The 15,595-nt window shown below is 53.3% G+C and overlaps 1 protein-coding gene across 2 annotated transcripts; it reads right to left on the bottom strand.

The window, feature by feature from the left end:
* On the bottom strand, positions 1 to 14,443 carry ABHD16A (abhydrolase domain containing 16A, phospholipase). Of its 2 annotated transcripts, XM_080665408.1 has the most exons (20): positions 14,199 to 14,443; positions 12,979 to 13,035; positions 12,164 to 12,230; positions 11,833 to 11,919; positions 9,697 to 9,782; positions 8,178 to 8,251; positions 7,895 to 8,017; positions 4,875 to 4,989; positions 4,685 to 4,786; positions 3,496 to 3,559; positions 3,069 to 3,118; positions 2,653 to 2,776; positions 2,124 to 2,228; positions 1,853 to 1,916; positions 1,267 to 1,323; positions 1,073 to 1,135; positions 848 to 924; positions 671 to 769; positions 525 to 571; positions 1 to 339 (listed from the first exon to the last, which is right to left on the bottom strand). In XM_080665408.1, exons 1-20 carry the CDS (start codon positions 14,328 to 14,330, stop codon positions 256 to 258), a joined length of 1,677 nt encoding a protein of 558 aa, XP_080521534.1. In that variant the 5' UTR covers positions 14,331 to 14,443; the 3' UTR covers positions 1 to 255. The 2 variants fall into 2 exon arrangements, with proteins under 2 accessions (XP_080521534.1, XP_080521535.1); XM_080665409.1 differs by lacking the exon at positions 12,164 to 12,230 and having other exon boundaries at positions 14,199 to 14,392.
* Between the last annotated feature and the right edge of the window lie 1,152 nt (positions 14,444 to 15,595).

Below are 15,595 nucleotides of genomic sequence, written 5' to 3'. Positions count from 1 at the left end.
TAGAAAAAATACCTTTTTATTAATTATTAGGAAAAATCCATTCATTTAATGCAGGTGTATGCCGGGGAGGTTAGGTACTGCAGGATGGATGAGGGACCCATGCAAGAGGAACAGTGAAAAGGGGGGTGGACTCCACAAACTATAAACAGCAACATGAACACAGAGAATCACAAATAAGAGGGCCCTTCCTCAGGTCTCCTCCCATCCCAATCCTTCAGAATGAGGCCCAGTGTTGACTTTAAAGAGGGCTGGTCCCTACAGGTGCCAGGGCATCTGGAAGTTCTGGACCGGGAGCGGGGTGCAATGTGTGGCTTCAAAGTTGTGCAGATGTTTCTGGGCCTAAGGCGGGACAAGTGTGGTGCACAGCACTACAGTGAGTGGTAGCCACCAGACATCTCCTCACCCTCTACCTCCAAATCCACTACCCACTCGATAAAAGCTGCCACTTCCAACTGTCCCCAAGCCCCACATGTGCCCCCTGGCCACTCAGGCACCCCCTTCTTACTTCCCTCCCCTTAGCTCACCAGAAACAAAGCCAGCTGCTGCCTTCCACGTGTACTCATGTCCTCCCCTGCAGAGAGGAGGTGCTCAAACGTGGCCCATGCATCTGGGCATCCATCCCCTTCCTGGGCTCTTCCCAACCCCCTCTCCTGCCCCAGGACTGCCTTACCCACACTCCAGGGGAAGTCTGGCCCGTGTTCCGCCTGGTAGGAGCGGAGGACAGACAGGCACCAGTCTTCCTCTACTTCCCATCGGCTGTAAATCGAGGCTAGTCAGGGAGACATGAGGGCCTGTCAGCACCTGGCTTTGCCAGCCCCAGCCAGAGCCTCCCCAGATCCCCTCTCACCTTCCTCCAGCTGCGAGGAGGCCTCTAGCCACTGCCTCACCACTTGAAGACCCTCTTCTGCCATCACATGGGGATACCTGCAGGAGTGGTGCCAGGGTGGGAGTCAGACCCATTCGCTTCACTCCTCATCCCTGAGCCTTCTTCCTTTCCTCCTGATGCTGGTGTACACACATGTACACATATGTGCACACATGTACAGATATGTACACACCCCCTGGCTCTCACCGATGCTGCAGGAGCTTCAGCAAGAGGTCGTTGCCTCGGTTGGACATGATGTCCTCAGGAACCCTGGAGTTGAGAAGAATGTACACTGGAGGGGAGGAAGGGTTTGGATACCTGGGTTTCTAGTGGGCAGAGGTGGGCAGGGCAACTGTCTGGCTCTCTGGGACCCAGGAAGATAGAGGTTCCCAGGGACTCACGTGGTGGTGATGATCTCATCCTTGGTTCTTCGGATCAGCAGTACAGGGCCCTGGTACCTTCAGGGGACAGAGCAGTGGGGCTGGGGCAGGAGAGCTGAGGGAGGCAGGTGGCACTGGCCACCTCATCCTGCACTGGCTGTATTTTTAGCCCCTGCTGCAGCAGGGCCCATGGGACCATCACCCAGGGGTGAGTCAGAATATTTCAGGGCCTGCTGAGCCCAGCCGGGTGGCTCAGTGGTTGAGCGTCCACCTATGAACTAGGTCATGGTTCACTTCCCATCAGGCATATGCCCAGGTGGCGGGCTCGATCCCCAGTGGGGGGACATGTAGGAGGCAGCTGATCGATGATTCTCTCTCACCATTGATGTTTCTATGTCTCCCTCTCCCTTCCTCTCTGAAATCAACTTTAAAAAGAAGGTGGAGGGTCCCAGGGGACCTGGGTTAGGCCATCTAGGGTGGGGGCAGGGTCACTCAAGGGATTTAGGGTGGTGGTCACTTGCCAACTTGCACTTTGGCACTTCAGTACTAACTTCAGCGGTTGCACCCCCAGCAGAGCTGTGAGGGGACTCAGGGGGGCAGGCATTACCTGCACAGCTGCTCCGCATTGTTTAGATTGAGGTGCTGCCTCACGGTCCTGGTCACCAGGCCCCCTAGAGTGGGACAAAAGTGAAGGGAGAGCAGAGACAAAGCCCTTGCCCAACACAAAGGTCTTTGCTCTTCATGGAGAAGGAAAATGGGGAGTCTGCTTCTCAACAATGGGGCCACCCACTCCCTGCCATGGAAAAGGGAACCATCGCCAGCTCACAGTGCCAGGGCAGCCCACCCTCCTGCAAGGGCAGGCCTGCGGCTGTACTCACTCCAGCTGTCTGGCATGACTTTCAAGGCCAAGGGCACCAGATCGTCAAAGGAGGCATCCAGGATCACGGCACTAATGTCTGGGTAGGACATGGCTGCCCACGTGGCTGGTACCAGGACGGGGAAGAAGGGTAAGGACTGAGGGACTCCCGCTCACCACCCCAGCCTCCTCCCACTGACCCTGTAGGCTGACCCCACCCTCCCTACTAGCTTAGCCCCAGGGCTCTCCTTGGCCCTCCTGTCACTCCAGGGCACTGTCTGGAGAGGATGGAGAGAGACGAGGAAAGTGCACTGGAGACAATCCACAGGAAGCTTTTGCCTCCCTGATCTTCCCAGCCCAGGCCCAGGTCTACTTTTGAAAACCGGGTGTAAGTATGGAAGGAAATGTGACATGTATGTGCACAGGATACCTTCTTCCACACCAGCCCGAGCCCTCTCCTTCCTTAAGCCTCCACCCCACGCCTGGGCCACTCTCCTTGGGGGAGGGGGAGCTGATTGAGCGTACAGTGTGGGGAGGAGGGAGGCTGGTACCAGTGAAGCCGCCGATGGACCAGGCATAGAGGATGATGTCCTGGGGCTGGAAGCCCAGGCGGTGGACAGCAAACTGGACCACCACGTCCATGGCATTGGCCTCATTCTGTGGGAATGGCACCCCCTGCAGGAGGAAGGGCAAAGGCAAGAGTGGGTCAGCACCACCAGCCAGCCGGCCTGCCGCCCACACCCTTCCAGAGTGGACCCTTCCTGCAGCTACTCTGCAACAGGAGTAAAGGGGGGGTGGGCACAGCTCTCCCCAGAAACCAGCGTGGACAGAGATCCACCCTCTGTCCACTGCCTTCCCTCCTGCAACCCCCTACTGTGAGGGGCTCCCCATGGCCTGCAGCTCCCTGCCCTTGGCACCCAGGTCACAGGTGAGTGGGAGCCCCACAGAAATATGCAGAGGGTCTCACCGTACTCCCAGCAAAGCCTGGATGGTTCCAGCCCAGGACTGAATACCCAGCTGCAACACAAGGTGGGGAGGTGCTGGGGCCTCCTGGCCTACACCCCCAGTTCCCCCACCAGCAGCAGGACACCAGAGACCTAACCACCCCCACCAGGGGCAAATAACGCTGAGCCTTCCGAGGATGGGGAGGTGACACCCACCAAAGGTTCCGAGGTGCAGAGGGAGAGGTGTGATGTGAGGAGGGTGACAGGTTAGGCACACAGCAGGGCAGGGATGTGAGGTGCGCAAAGCAAATGGGGGAGGACTCTCCCACAGTGAAGCTTTCAGACTTGACCCACAGAAAGCGGCCAGGCCAGGGTAAGTCATGTCTGTGTGGGAAGATGGGGATGTTCCATCCCAAGGGGCAGAGACAAGAGGGCTGAGCCATGGCCTACCTTCCAGAGGTGTGGAGACGCAGCCCACCTCATAGAAGCCCGCATTCCCCTCACAGCAGATCACCTGCGGAAGAAGGCAGGGAGGAGGCTGGGAAAGGGCCAAAGGGGCCGAGAACCCCCGGGGGTCAGGGAGGGCAGCTTTGGGAGCTTCCCAGGGAAGAGGGAGGCGCGTCCTGTTCTCTCCACGGGGAACAGAAACCACTGGTCTCACAAGGTCCCGGAGCTGAGAGGCACAGCCGAAGCAAATGCTGAGTGAACATCCAGGAAGAACGCTTCTAGTTGCCTCGCTCAGCTGCCCCACACAGCGCCCATCTGTGCTTGGCGGCATAGGCGGCGTCTCAGGAATGGGAGTTGGGGTTTTTCATTCCCAGGTTTGGGGTCTATTTTTCTGTCTTTTGTGTGGTAAGGCAATCACTTTTCCTCTCCTCTCTGAGCTCGTCTACACCCCACATACACTAATCCCAAGGTGCCCCAGGCCAAAGCCGCGACGATGGGGTTCTGTGGCTCCTGCAGTGGGCAGAGCTGGGACTGGAGCCTGCTGGCTTCGTGCTCCTTCCAGGACTGCTTCATGGAGGCTCCTTCCAGGACTCCTTCATGGACTGCTTCGTGCTCCTTCCAGGACTGCTTCATGGGGCTTTGGAGCCTGGGTGCAAACCCCGGCTCTCCCACTAACCAACTGTGACCTGGGGAAGCGGTCGGTGCCCCCGTCCATCTGTCAGGGCTGATAGAAAGACCACTCTTCCCGGGTTGGTAGGGACTAAATCAGCCGTGGGCAAACTACGGCCCGCAGGCCGGATCCGGCTGTTCTATCCGGTTCTCTTGCTCTCCCCTCTGCTCCTTTACTTTGAATTTATATTAGTTCACACAAACACTCCATCCATGCTTTTGTTCTGGCCCTCCAGTCCAGTTTAAGAACCCATTGTGGCCCTGGAGTCAAAAAGTTTGCCCACCCCTGGACTAAATTGCAGGTGTTGCACAGGGTAGGTGCTTTCCTCTCCATGACGACTGTGATGACGTCTTTCGGTCTTTGAGTGCCAGCTCCCCTTCATCTATTCCCAGGTCTTTAGGGAGAGCTGGGGGTGGGTACCTGCAGGTGCACTTCCTGAGGGCTGCTGTGCCACTGAGACCCCCAGGACCTCACTGCCCGCCCCACACTCTAGCTCTGGGCCCCGCTCCTGCTCCCGCTCACCAGTTTCTGTCCCTGGGGCTCAGCTGTCCCCCGTCGGTCCACAAACATGGTGTCAATCTCGTTGCCATCACAGGCCAGCAGCTTTGCCCGGCGCCCATCACACTGAGTGGGGAGTTGCAAAGCCAAGTTAAGGGCAGGAGGCCACATCCTTCAGCAGGGAGAGCTGTGGGGGCAGGGGCAGGGGGCTTACCTCTTCCACTAGCCGGGCCTGTCCCTGCAGGAGCACAGGCATGAGGGCCTTCTGGAGCAGGTACACAGAGCCGGGGTATAGCATCCGGCGCCCCAGCGTGTGGGCCACCAGGTAGCTGTGGAAGCATGGAGTTAAGGGGGCCCAGGACTATCCCAGACCAAACACTCACAGCTTCATTGGCCTCTTCCGGGACTTAATGAAATATATGTACAAGGCTGGTGTTTTTCAAACTCTTTTTTTTTTTTTTTTTTTTTTTTTTTTTTTTTTAAATATATTTTATTGATATTTCACAGAGAGGAAAGGAGAGAGATAGAGAGCTAGAAACATCGATGAGAGAGAAACATCGATCAGCTGCCTCCTGCACACCTCCCACTGGGGATGTGCCCGCAACCAAGGTACATGCCCTTGACCGGAATCGAACCCGGGACCTTTCAGTCCGCAGGCCGACGCTCTATCCACTGAGCCAAACCGGTTTCGGCTCAAACTCTTTTTACTGCAACCTTTGTAAGATACACATTTTATATTGTAGCCCAGTATATACAATTCTAAAAGTTTTATGAGATAATACATAATACTTTCTATATGTAATAAGTAAAAGCAAAGTTATTATCAAAGATGAATCTGTTCATGTATAAATACAACTTAATAAAAGTCCCAAAATAAATAATACTTGAAAAAAAATGACGGTGATTCACTAAATTGATTTCAAGAGTCACTAATGGGTCAAGATGGGTAGTTTGAAAGACACCAACTAGACTGCAACTCCTTCCGGGCAGGGACCTGGCTGTTTTGCTCACTTTTTTTTTTTTTTTTAAATATATTTTATTGATTTTTTACAGAGAGGAATACAGAGCTAGAAACATCGATGAGAGAGAAACACCGACCAGCTGCCTCCTGCACACCTCCCACTGGGGATGTGCCCGCAACCAAGGTACATGCCCTTGACCGGAATCGAACCTGGGACCCTTCAGTCCGCAGGCCGACGCTCTATCCACTGAGCCAAACCGGTCAGAGCTTGCTCACTTTTTTAAAAAATATTTTTTTATTGATTTTTAGAGAGGAAAGAGGGAGAGAGAGATAGAAACATCCATGATGAGAGAGAATCATGGATCGGCTGCCTCTTGCAAGTCCCCCACTGGGGATGGAGCCCACAACCCGGGCATGTGCCCTTGACCAGAATCGAACCTGGGACCCTTCAGTTCGCAGGCTGATGCTCTATCCACTGAGCCAAACCGGCTAGGGCTGTTTTGCTCACTTTTTAAAAAAAAATTATTATTATTATTTTATTGATTTCAGAGGGGAAGGAGGAGGGAGACAGAGATAGAAATATCAGTGATGAGAATCATTGATTGGCTTCTACTGGGGATCGAGCCCGCAACCCGGGCATGTGCCCTTGACAGGAATCAAACCAGGGACCCTTCAGTCCGCAGGCCAACGCTCTACCCACTGAGCAAAACTGGCGAGGGCTGTTTTGCTCACTTTGATATGCCTGATATCTGCCCATAGGAGGTGCCAGAGCCTGGCACAGAGTAGGGCATCATAAACTTACTGAACAGCCCTAGCCAGTTTGGCTCAGTGGATAGAGCGTCGGCCTGCGGACTCAAGGGTCCCGGGTTCGATTCCAGTCAAGGGCATGTACCTTGGTTGCTGGCACATCCCCAGTAGGAGGTATGCAGGAGGCAGCTGATCGATGTTCCTCTCTCATCGATGTTTCTAACTCTCTATCCCTCTTCCTTCCTTTCTGTAAATCAATAAAATATATTTAAAAAATAAATAAATAAAATAAATAAACTTACTGAACAAACGTGCTAATCTAGACATGTAAGATGTGGTACGTGCTGCTCCTGACAAGGACAATTAGCCACTTCCAGTTCACCCCGAGTAGGGTGTGTCCCCAGAATAACACTGCATGACCCCTTCCAGCATCCCCCTGAGAACCCCAACTTTGGCTCGCCACTCTGACAGTCAGCACTGGCAGCACCCAGCCACCACGTCCGCCCACCCCTGGTCTGGAACTTGCCTTCTGGTGCCATCACCAGAAGCCCCACTTGTTACTCCAGCATGGTCAGTGCCCACTGCTGCATTTCCTTGGGCTCTACCTCATGTTCTCAGGTCCCCGCAAGCTCGATGCCCTTCACCGTCACCCTACATGATGGCACCAACCCTGTGAGGCGGGTTACGCACGGATGCACAAACTAGCTTGCTCAGGTGGATGCCAGGAGCCAGGACACAGCCAGGGCTCTGTGTCCCTTCCCCACCTCCCTCTAGGACTCATCAAAAGAGCTTTCGTGGCCCTGGCCAATGTGGCTAAGTGGTTAGAGCGTTGGTCCATGCACCCAAGAATCGCAGGTTCACCCTAACTGGTTTGGCTCAGTGGATAGAGCGTTGGCCTGAGGACTGAGGGGTCCCAGGTTCGATTCCAGCCAAGGGCATGTACCTTGGTTGCAGGCACATCCCCATTAGGGGGTGTGCAGGAGGCAGCTGATCGATGTTTCTCTCTCATCGATGTTTCTAACTCTCTATCCCTCTCCCTTCCTCTCTGTAAAAAATCAATAAAATATATTTTTTTAAAAAGAAAAAAGAATCGCAGGTTCAATTCCTGGTTAAGGGCACGTACCTGGGTTGCAGTTCAATCCCTGGCCCCAGTCGGTAGGTGTGTGGGGGGGGGAGGCAAAATTTGAAGTCTCTCTCTCTCTCTCTCTCCCCTTCTACCCACCCACCCTCTCTAAAAATCAATGAAAAAAGTACCCACGGGTGAGGATTAACCAAAAAGAGCTTTCGTGTCAGACAGAAGTGTTACTCCCCCAGCTCTCCCTCACCACCAGGAGCCTCTTTCCTTCACACATGAACATGGATAAACACGACTTTGCCACATATAATACAAAGCACGCAGCACTCCCCATCAGATGACAGCTGTCTTACAATGGAGCACCCAGTTCCAGAACCCTGCCCTCCCACCCTACCCCCAACCCCCCTCCACCCTCCCACCCTGCGGGCCTCTCCTCCCTGCTGCTTCCCACCTGGTGATCTGACAAGGCAGCTTCTTGACACGGTTGAGGAGGGTGTCTGCTGTTCCCCGGTGCAGGGGCTCTGGGCGGAGCAGGGCCACGCCCCGGCGGGAAGGGCCCCCTCGGGACTCCTTCCTGAGAAATGGAAAGATGAGGGGAGGGTGGGGTCAGGAGCAGCAAGCTGGGCCTCTGAGGTCCGAGGAACGGTGGGTCTAAAAGGAGAGGGTGCTGGAGGCAGGCCTTGGCTGCAGGGATGGAGGGGCGAGCAGGGACGGAGGGAAGAGCTGCGGCTCACCGGCTGCTGGGCTCCTCCCAGTGGAAGTCCACTGGCCAGCTCCTGAAGTCAAAGTTGTAGCTGGCCAGCTGCCTCTGTGGAGTGGGGAGAGAAGGAGCTGGGCCTCCGAGGGTCTTGAGAAGTGGAGGGAGGCCCACCTACCCACCCTCGTCCCGCTGGGGCCTGGCCCTCAGGCAGCCTGGGAGGCTGCAGAGGCCAACCCCTCCTGGTTCAGATGGCCGGGGCAATCCAGAGGGGGGTCCTGTGGGGAACCAGCCTGTCCATCTGCCCGCTTCCCAAAACGGAGCCTAACTGTGCTTCATCAACACCCAAGGCCGCCGGGCCCCAGGAGGGTGGCCGCAGGTGTGGGTGTTTCTGAGGTAGGGGGGCGCTATGGCCAGTCCTGCTCCCTCCCCCACCTGGGTCCTTCCTGCTGCTGTCTTGGAGGCTCAGAAATCCCCAGTGGATCAGACTGCCCCAAACTAGGGTGAGAGGGGAGGAGGGAAGTCATGTCCAGAGTGGCCCCTCTGAGAGGGGAAAGGGCGCCTCCTGAAAGAAGCCCTCTGCCTGCCCCCCTCAGGGCCACCTCCCTCCCCTCCCACCTGCAGGCGGCAGGTGGGTCTTGCCTCCCCGGGTGAGTCACATGCTGTCTGGGGAGCGGGATCTGTCTTACACTCGTCCCTCCCTGCCCCGAGATCCCAGTGCTCTACTTTATGTTAAGAGTTGTTTCTTATTTTCTGTCAGAGAAATTTTCGACATCTTCAAAAATAACTTGACTCAGAGAGAGCAATAGAAATTTTGTACAAAAATATAAAGGGCAAAACAAAGAAAAGCACAGTTCAGGCAGGCTTTGCTCAGGTGGATTTGAATTCAGACCCAGCCATTCCTCAGCGCAGGGCTCAGCCAGGGTCACTGTCCTCTGCCTATTTCCTCCGATGTGTGAATGAGGGTGGTGAGGCCCCTCATGCGGTTCTTGTGAGGATTAGAAAGCGCACATGCCAATCACATGAGTGCAGGGCACGGCAAATTGTGGTGTGCAGCAACGGCGATGCCACGGCCTTTGGCCCCAGAAAGCCCTGTAGCAGGAAAGAGCTTCACAGGGTCCCCGCGCCCTTCTCAAGGGTAATCACACTCCAGCCTGGCTGACAGGCACCGCTCCGGACCCTGTGCGCCCTGGCTTCCCCTCCTGGCGCCACACTGTGCCCTGGGCACAAGAGTGGACATCCCTGTCCATCTTGTCCCATCCCCAAACAAAACTAGCACAGTGCTCAATGTACACAGCAACGAAACATATACTGACTGAGCTCTGTGACAGAGAAAACCCCGTCAATGTTTCTACATCTAGGCAACTCTTGCAGGTGGCGGGGGAAGGGGAGGGGAGGAAGACTGTTCTGGCAGAATACTCCATTGTGGGGGGAGGAAGGAAAAGTTCCTGGCAGACGGTTCACCTGCAGAGAGGAGAAGTGACAGGTCCCTGGGCAGTGGACACACCCTCCCTGGCAGAAGCGGCACCTGCTTGGCACGCCCTGGCCTCCCTCACCTTGTTCTCCGCAGACTGGTTCCTATGTGTGGCCTCCAGGATGGTGATGAACTGCCGGTACTGGGGGTTGGTCCAGCGGCCGATGCCTGGTGAGGGAAGCAAGATAAGCAGGTTTCAGGAAGAGAACAAGAGACGGGCAAGCAGAAGGCACCAGAGGAGAAATGAGAGGAAAGGGTCCCAGATCTGAAGAAATGAGAGGGCGAGCCGACCCTCCTGCACAGCCAGCACTGGCCAAGCACATCCCCGTCGCTGCCTCAGTTTGTTTCTTCCCAGACTGTTGACCGCCCACCCTGAGTGTGCATTCTCCCAGCCTGAAGAGGCAACACACCCTCAATCTCAGCCCTGCTAACAATGGGGTTCCTCTCCCACTGCCAACGCCTGCCACTCTCTTTCTGCACAGTCTCGCTCCCTGCCATCTGCCTCACAGCTCCTGCCCCACAGTTACTTCCTCACTGGGCCCAAGTCCCCTTCCTGCATCCTCCAGGCCCTCACTGGGCCCTCAGCACTCTCCCTGTCCCTCGAGCTGCCTTCCTCCTCCACTCCCTGTATCCATTCTTGCCTCCTTCCAATTCCTGGACTGCTCCTCCCTGGTTGCCATGCTACCTCCCTCTCTGAACCAAGAGCCATTCTCAATGCTGAGCTCCCTCTGCTCTTTACCCAACCCCTCAGTGATCGCATCCACTCTCCCTTCCCTGTCAAGGAGCCTCAAATCCTGACATCTCTCCTTCCAATGACCCAACAGGTGACACGTGCCAGGCCCTGCTCTGACATGGGAAAGACAGTAGTAAATGAGATGCAAGAGCCCGGGCCTCAGCGAGCTGCCACTTTGGTTGGGGGCAGGGTGGGGCTGGAGAAGGACAAAAAACAGTCAACAAGAAAATTTCAGAGAAGGGTAAGTGCTACAAAGAAAGTAAAACTAGAATGAACTAGAACGCGATGTGTCATCAGGGGTAGAGCACCCAGCAATGCTGAGAACGAAGCAAGCTGCAGGACAAAAATGTCAGTGCAGCCCTGGCTGGGTACTGAGCAGGTCAGAGCACCGTCCTGACACACCCAGGCTGTAGGTTCGATTCCTGGTCAGGGCACATACAAGAATCAACTAATGAATGCAGACATACGTGGAACAACAAGTCAGTGTTCCTCTCCCCTTCCTCTCTCTCTAATATCAATAAAAACATATCCTCGGTGAGGATTTAAAATGCAGGAAAGAAACACACCAGACCACAGTGGTTCCTGTGGGGAAAGAGGAGCACAGGACTGGGGAAGAGGCCCTGGGGGCACCAGCCCTATGGAACGCCCCAGTGTCTCACTGAGAAGGACCTGCAGCAATGTCACAAAACAAGCTTTTTACTTATTTTTGATATTTTATTCTCTGAACTTTTTGTATTTATTTTTCCCTAAAATTGAAAATAAATAAAATTAAAACAAGATAGGGTGAAGGTGGAAGAGGGTATAGGGGGCATAAATGGTAATGGAAAAAATAAATTAATGAAATTAAATTTTTAAAAAATGCTCATTCTCTCAGTCTGAAGACTGTGATCTACAATTCTCTCTCATCATTGTTTCTCTCTCTCTCCCTTTCCCTTCCTCTCTGAAATCAATAAAAATATACCCATTAAAAAAATACATATTTTTTAAAATAACAATGCCCATGGTTTTCCACTTACATACACTTCCCTTTTGAACTTCACATAAATGGAAGCATACTGCATACATTACTTGGCAGTCAGCTCCTGTCCTTCAGCATTACACGCATTAGCTTCATCTGCATTGCTGAGTGTAGCTGCGTCCGTTCATCAGCATTGCTTCAGTTTGTTGCTATAGGACTATACTCCCTAATGCATCTACCCACCCTACTATTTGTGGCTGGAGAGCTGTTTTCAGTTTAGCATTATTACAAACATAGATGTGAATATATGTGGAATTGTTGTATGGTATATGCATCTTTTCTAGCTAATAGCAAACTTTTCTGATAATTATTTTTTCATATTTAGGACTCAAGCCCTTTAAGGAAAAGATCACGCCTTGACCATTCCCAATTATTCTCCCTCAGGGCCCAACACAAAATTGCAGAAGCTGCTGTATAAATATTCACCAATGACGAATAGATACCAACCAGGCTCTCTCTCCACCTACCTCGGAGGCAGGCCACACCTGCCAGCAGTAGTAGCAATGTCCCAGCATAGTGAGAGAGCGGTACCACTTTGGACAGACTCAGGTAACCTGGGAGGGGAGAGAAACCATGTGAGAAGCTTTCCCCACTGCCCCTCAGATCCTCTTCCCAGTCCCCCCCCAACCTCCAGCCCCACACTCCCTCACTGGGGCAGCCATGCCTCTGAGGGGAAGATGCCTGAGAGAAGACGGAAGCCAAGCCATCCTTGCAGGTCCCCTTTCTTCTTTAGGGGGTCGGTTCATCTGCCAACAACCTGCCCATTTCCTGTCCCACCACCTTTGAAACCACACTGACCTTTCCTGTATAAGTAGAAGAAGGCGAAGGGAGAGGAGTAATAAGAGATGGACCAGAAGACTGAAGCCTGCAGCAGAGAGACAGGGACAAGCAATCAATACATACACACACACACACACACACACACACACACACACACACACACACACACACAAGCATATACTCCCCTGCCGTTTCCAGGGCTAGGCTCTGAGCAAAGTGGATAACCTGAGGGATATGATGTGAAGTACCTATCCTGTGCATGACCTCATGCACACAGTAGGTGCTCAGTATTTGTTGAAGGCAATGTGTCAGAGCATAACAGGCTGGTAAAAGTTAGTACAAGTTCTACTTTCTCCCTGTTATCATCTCTAGACATAATCCATCACATTTAAAGGCAAGGCTCTCTTTCTACTCAAGTTAATCAAGTCTTTTCATCCATTCCTGCTCAGGACAGCCTGGCCCCCAAGAGATGCACAAACATCACCATAGGAACCCTGCCAGAGAGAACAGCTGTCCCTGCAGCCAAAGAGGTTAGTTGCCAGGAGGACAGGTCACTGGGGACTGCAGGACTCAGCACCTGCAGATGGTTCCAAGAGCAAACAAATTTTCCTCACAGCTCAGGCTGCCCCCAGAGAAAGCGGGCACAGTCAAAGGGGAGTGCCAAGTAAGCACGCGCTTGCTAGTGTGTCTGTGTGTGTTGGAGAGGTAAGCTGCAGAGCCTGGAGCATACCCTACCCCAGGGGCACTCCTCTCCCAGGCTGGGGAGGAGAAAGGTCAGGAGGGCCATTGGGGCTGAAAAGATGCAGTCGTCCCAGGTGCCAGGGTAGACATACCAGTGCCAGGATGCTGTCGGCATGTTTCTCCAGGGCCCGGGGCTGATAGTACGAATCCTGCCAAAACAGATGCCCACGTTAAGGATCCTGCCCATTGACAAGTCCTTCCCCTTCCCTTTTGGAAGCCCTAATGTGTGTTCTCTGGTTTTAGCCTTCAAAACTGTCCCTCCTAGGCGCCCAAAGAAACCCCCTTCCCAGCCATGCTCTGAACCTGATTTCCCACCCCAGCCCATGAGAACAAACACGGGGGGCTGGACCTAGAAGCAAAAGTGAAAGCAAGCAGCATTGGACGATTTTGGCTCGCTTTTCGAAACCCAGTTTGTTTGTTTGTTTGTTTGTTTGTTTTTATTGACTTCAGAGAGGAAGGAAGGGGGAGAGAGAGAAAAAAACTTCAATGATGAGACAGAATCATTGATCGTTCGCTTCCTGCACTCCCCACACTGGGGATCCAGCCCGAAACCCGGGCATGTGCCCTGACCGGAATCTAACCATGACCTCCTGGCTCATAGGTCCACACCAGCCTGGCTCAAGACCCAGTTTCAAATGGGCTGTGGACGTGTGCCTATGGGGAGAGTGGGGTTAGGGAAGAAAGGAACAGACATCATGACAACTGTAAGAGGGAAAGAAGAGCATCTGAAATAAGCAGGCTGATCAACGAAAGGAAATGTGGCTGGAGTGGGCAGTTATAGGAGACCGGAAACATAATTTGCGATAAAAAAGAAGAGAACTCAGGGCACAGCTTCCATGAGTGCAATGACCCCAGGGTCTCCAGAGTAGGCTGGGGGGCGGTGGAGGGCAGCCGACAGGGGATATGTTGAACAAGTCATGTTAACATTCAAAGCGTACTACAGGGAAGATAAAACACCCAGGGGCACTGAGTAAGAAGAAATCGAGAGTTTGGGGGCAAAGCCATCCAGCGCCCGAGTCCGCGCAGCGTCTACCCCAGGACTTTGGAGTCAACTGGGACGGGCAGGAACCTCGGCGGCCCGGGCGGGGCCGCGAGAGAAAAGGCAGGGAGAAGGAGGGAGCGACGGCAAACAGCGCTCAGAGGTGGCCAGTCCACAGGCGCGACTTTAACCCGGAAGCACCAAGCAGACTGCGCGCACAACTGACTTGACAAGCAGGCTCCCCCTATTTCCCATAATGGGCGCTTCTGCGGAGCGAGGCCGCAAAGGGGCGCGGGCCGTACCATGTCTCCACGGGGGGAGAACGCGACTCACCCAGGAGCTGGGAGGGGGGGCAGTGACTGAAGCTGGAGTCTCAGGGACGCTGGACGGCGCCCTTTCAGAGTCCCTTTCGCGGTAGATTTTGTAGAGCCGGGGGCCGAGGACGCAGCTCAGTAGCTTCGCCATGGCCCCGGCTCGAGCCGCCGCTCCTCGACTGCAGTTCCCCGATAGCCCCGCCCCCTCCGGCCTCCAGGGACTGCGCGCCCCTGACGTCAGCACGCACTGGCTCCGCCTCCAGCCCAGTCGGGCCGCCTTCGGCCCCGTGAGAGGGATACCATGCGTTGGGACCTACGGGTGCGGCGATAGTCAGAAATTAGTCGGAGGAATTTGGAACGCGGAGAGTTAGCAAGTTACCGAGCATAGTTCAATCAGCTTTTTCTATCCCTTAGTACTGGTAGGCACTGGAGCGAAATTGGGCAGGAGAGGTAGGATTAGGAACCTTTGACAAGAACAACAACAACAAAAAAGGTTAGGTGTCTAGGAATGCAAGATTTTATGAAGAAAAAATATATAAAGTTTTTGATAGAGGTAAACAATGGACAACTACACCAAGATCATGGATAGACTGAGTATGGTTAAGATGTGTGAAAAAGAAAATGGTTGAATTATCTCTGTAATGTTGAGTGGGGGTGAAAAAGGAGCCACAGATTACATATAACATGCCAGCATTGTATAAAGTTCAAAAACACGTAAAATGTAATGAACAACTGAAAGATAAAGAGCAAATTTGGAAAAGTGTTACACAGCATAGATAATCTTTAGTTGAAATGGTAATATTCTGTTCCTTAATAGAACACAGGTTTTATTTTTCCTTGTACCTTACACCTACCTTTTGAGGACTTCTCGCATTTATTATGACCCACTGGACTTATCCTCCAGCATATCACCCTTTTTGATTTAATAAATTTAACAAGAATGTATGCCATTTGCAGTTAAGATTTTTAGATTCAATATAAAGGATTGAGTTCTTTCATGTCCTTTTAAACTGCAGCCAGGCATCAAAGAAACTAGTTTGCAGTAAGCTCCTTTCTGGACCAACAGTTCTTTGAGTCCCCTTTCTAATCACTGTCCAACAGTTTTTATGGGTTCCCTTCCCAACCACTGTCTAATAGTTTTTATGGGTTCCCTTCCCAATCACTGTCCCCTGTGACATGACAGCAATGATATTCTAGTTCTCGATGGTGGATAAATGTGAGCAACGGCAATGCAGGTCCGACCTTCTTTGGCTTGTCCTGGGCAACCTGCAGCGATGCACAGCTGCTGACTCCCAGCATGGCAAGGCGTCTTCACTAGCCCCCATCTCTGGACTGTTTCTCCTCTGTCTCCTCAGCGTGTTGCTTGGGGCCTCCGCCATCTGTGGCTGGAGTAGTCTCTTGGGTCCATTGTTGCAG

The sequence above is a fragment of the Plecotus auritus genome (assembly GCF_963455305.1).
Source record: "Plecotus auritus genome assembly, chromosome: 4".
NCBI classification, from domain to species: Eukaryota; Metazoa; Chordata; class Mammalia; order Chiroptera; family Vespertilionidae; genus Plecotus; species Plecotus auritus.
Note: the sequence above shows the minus strand (reverse complement) of the source record. Positions and strands in the feature narration are given on the sequence as shown.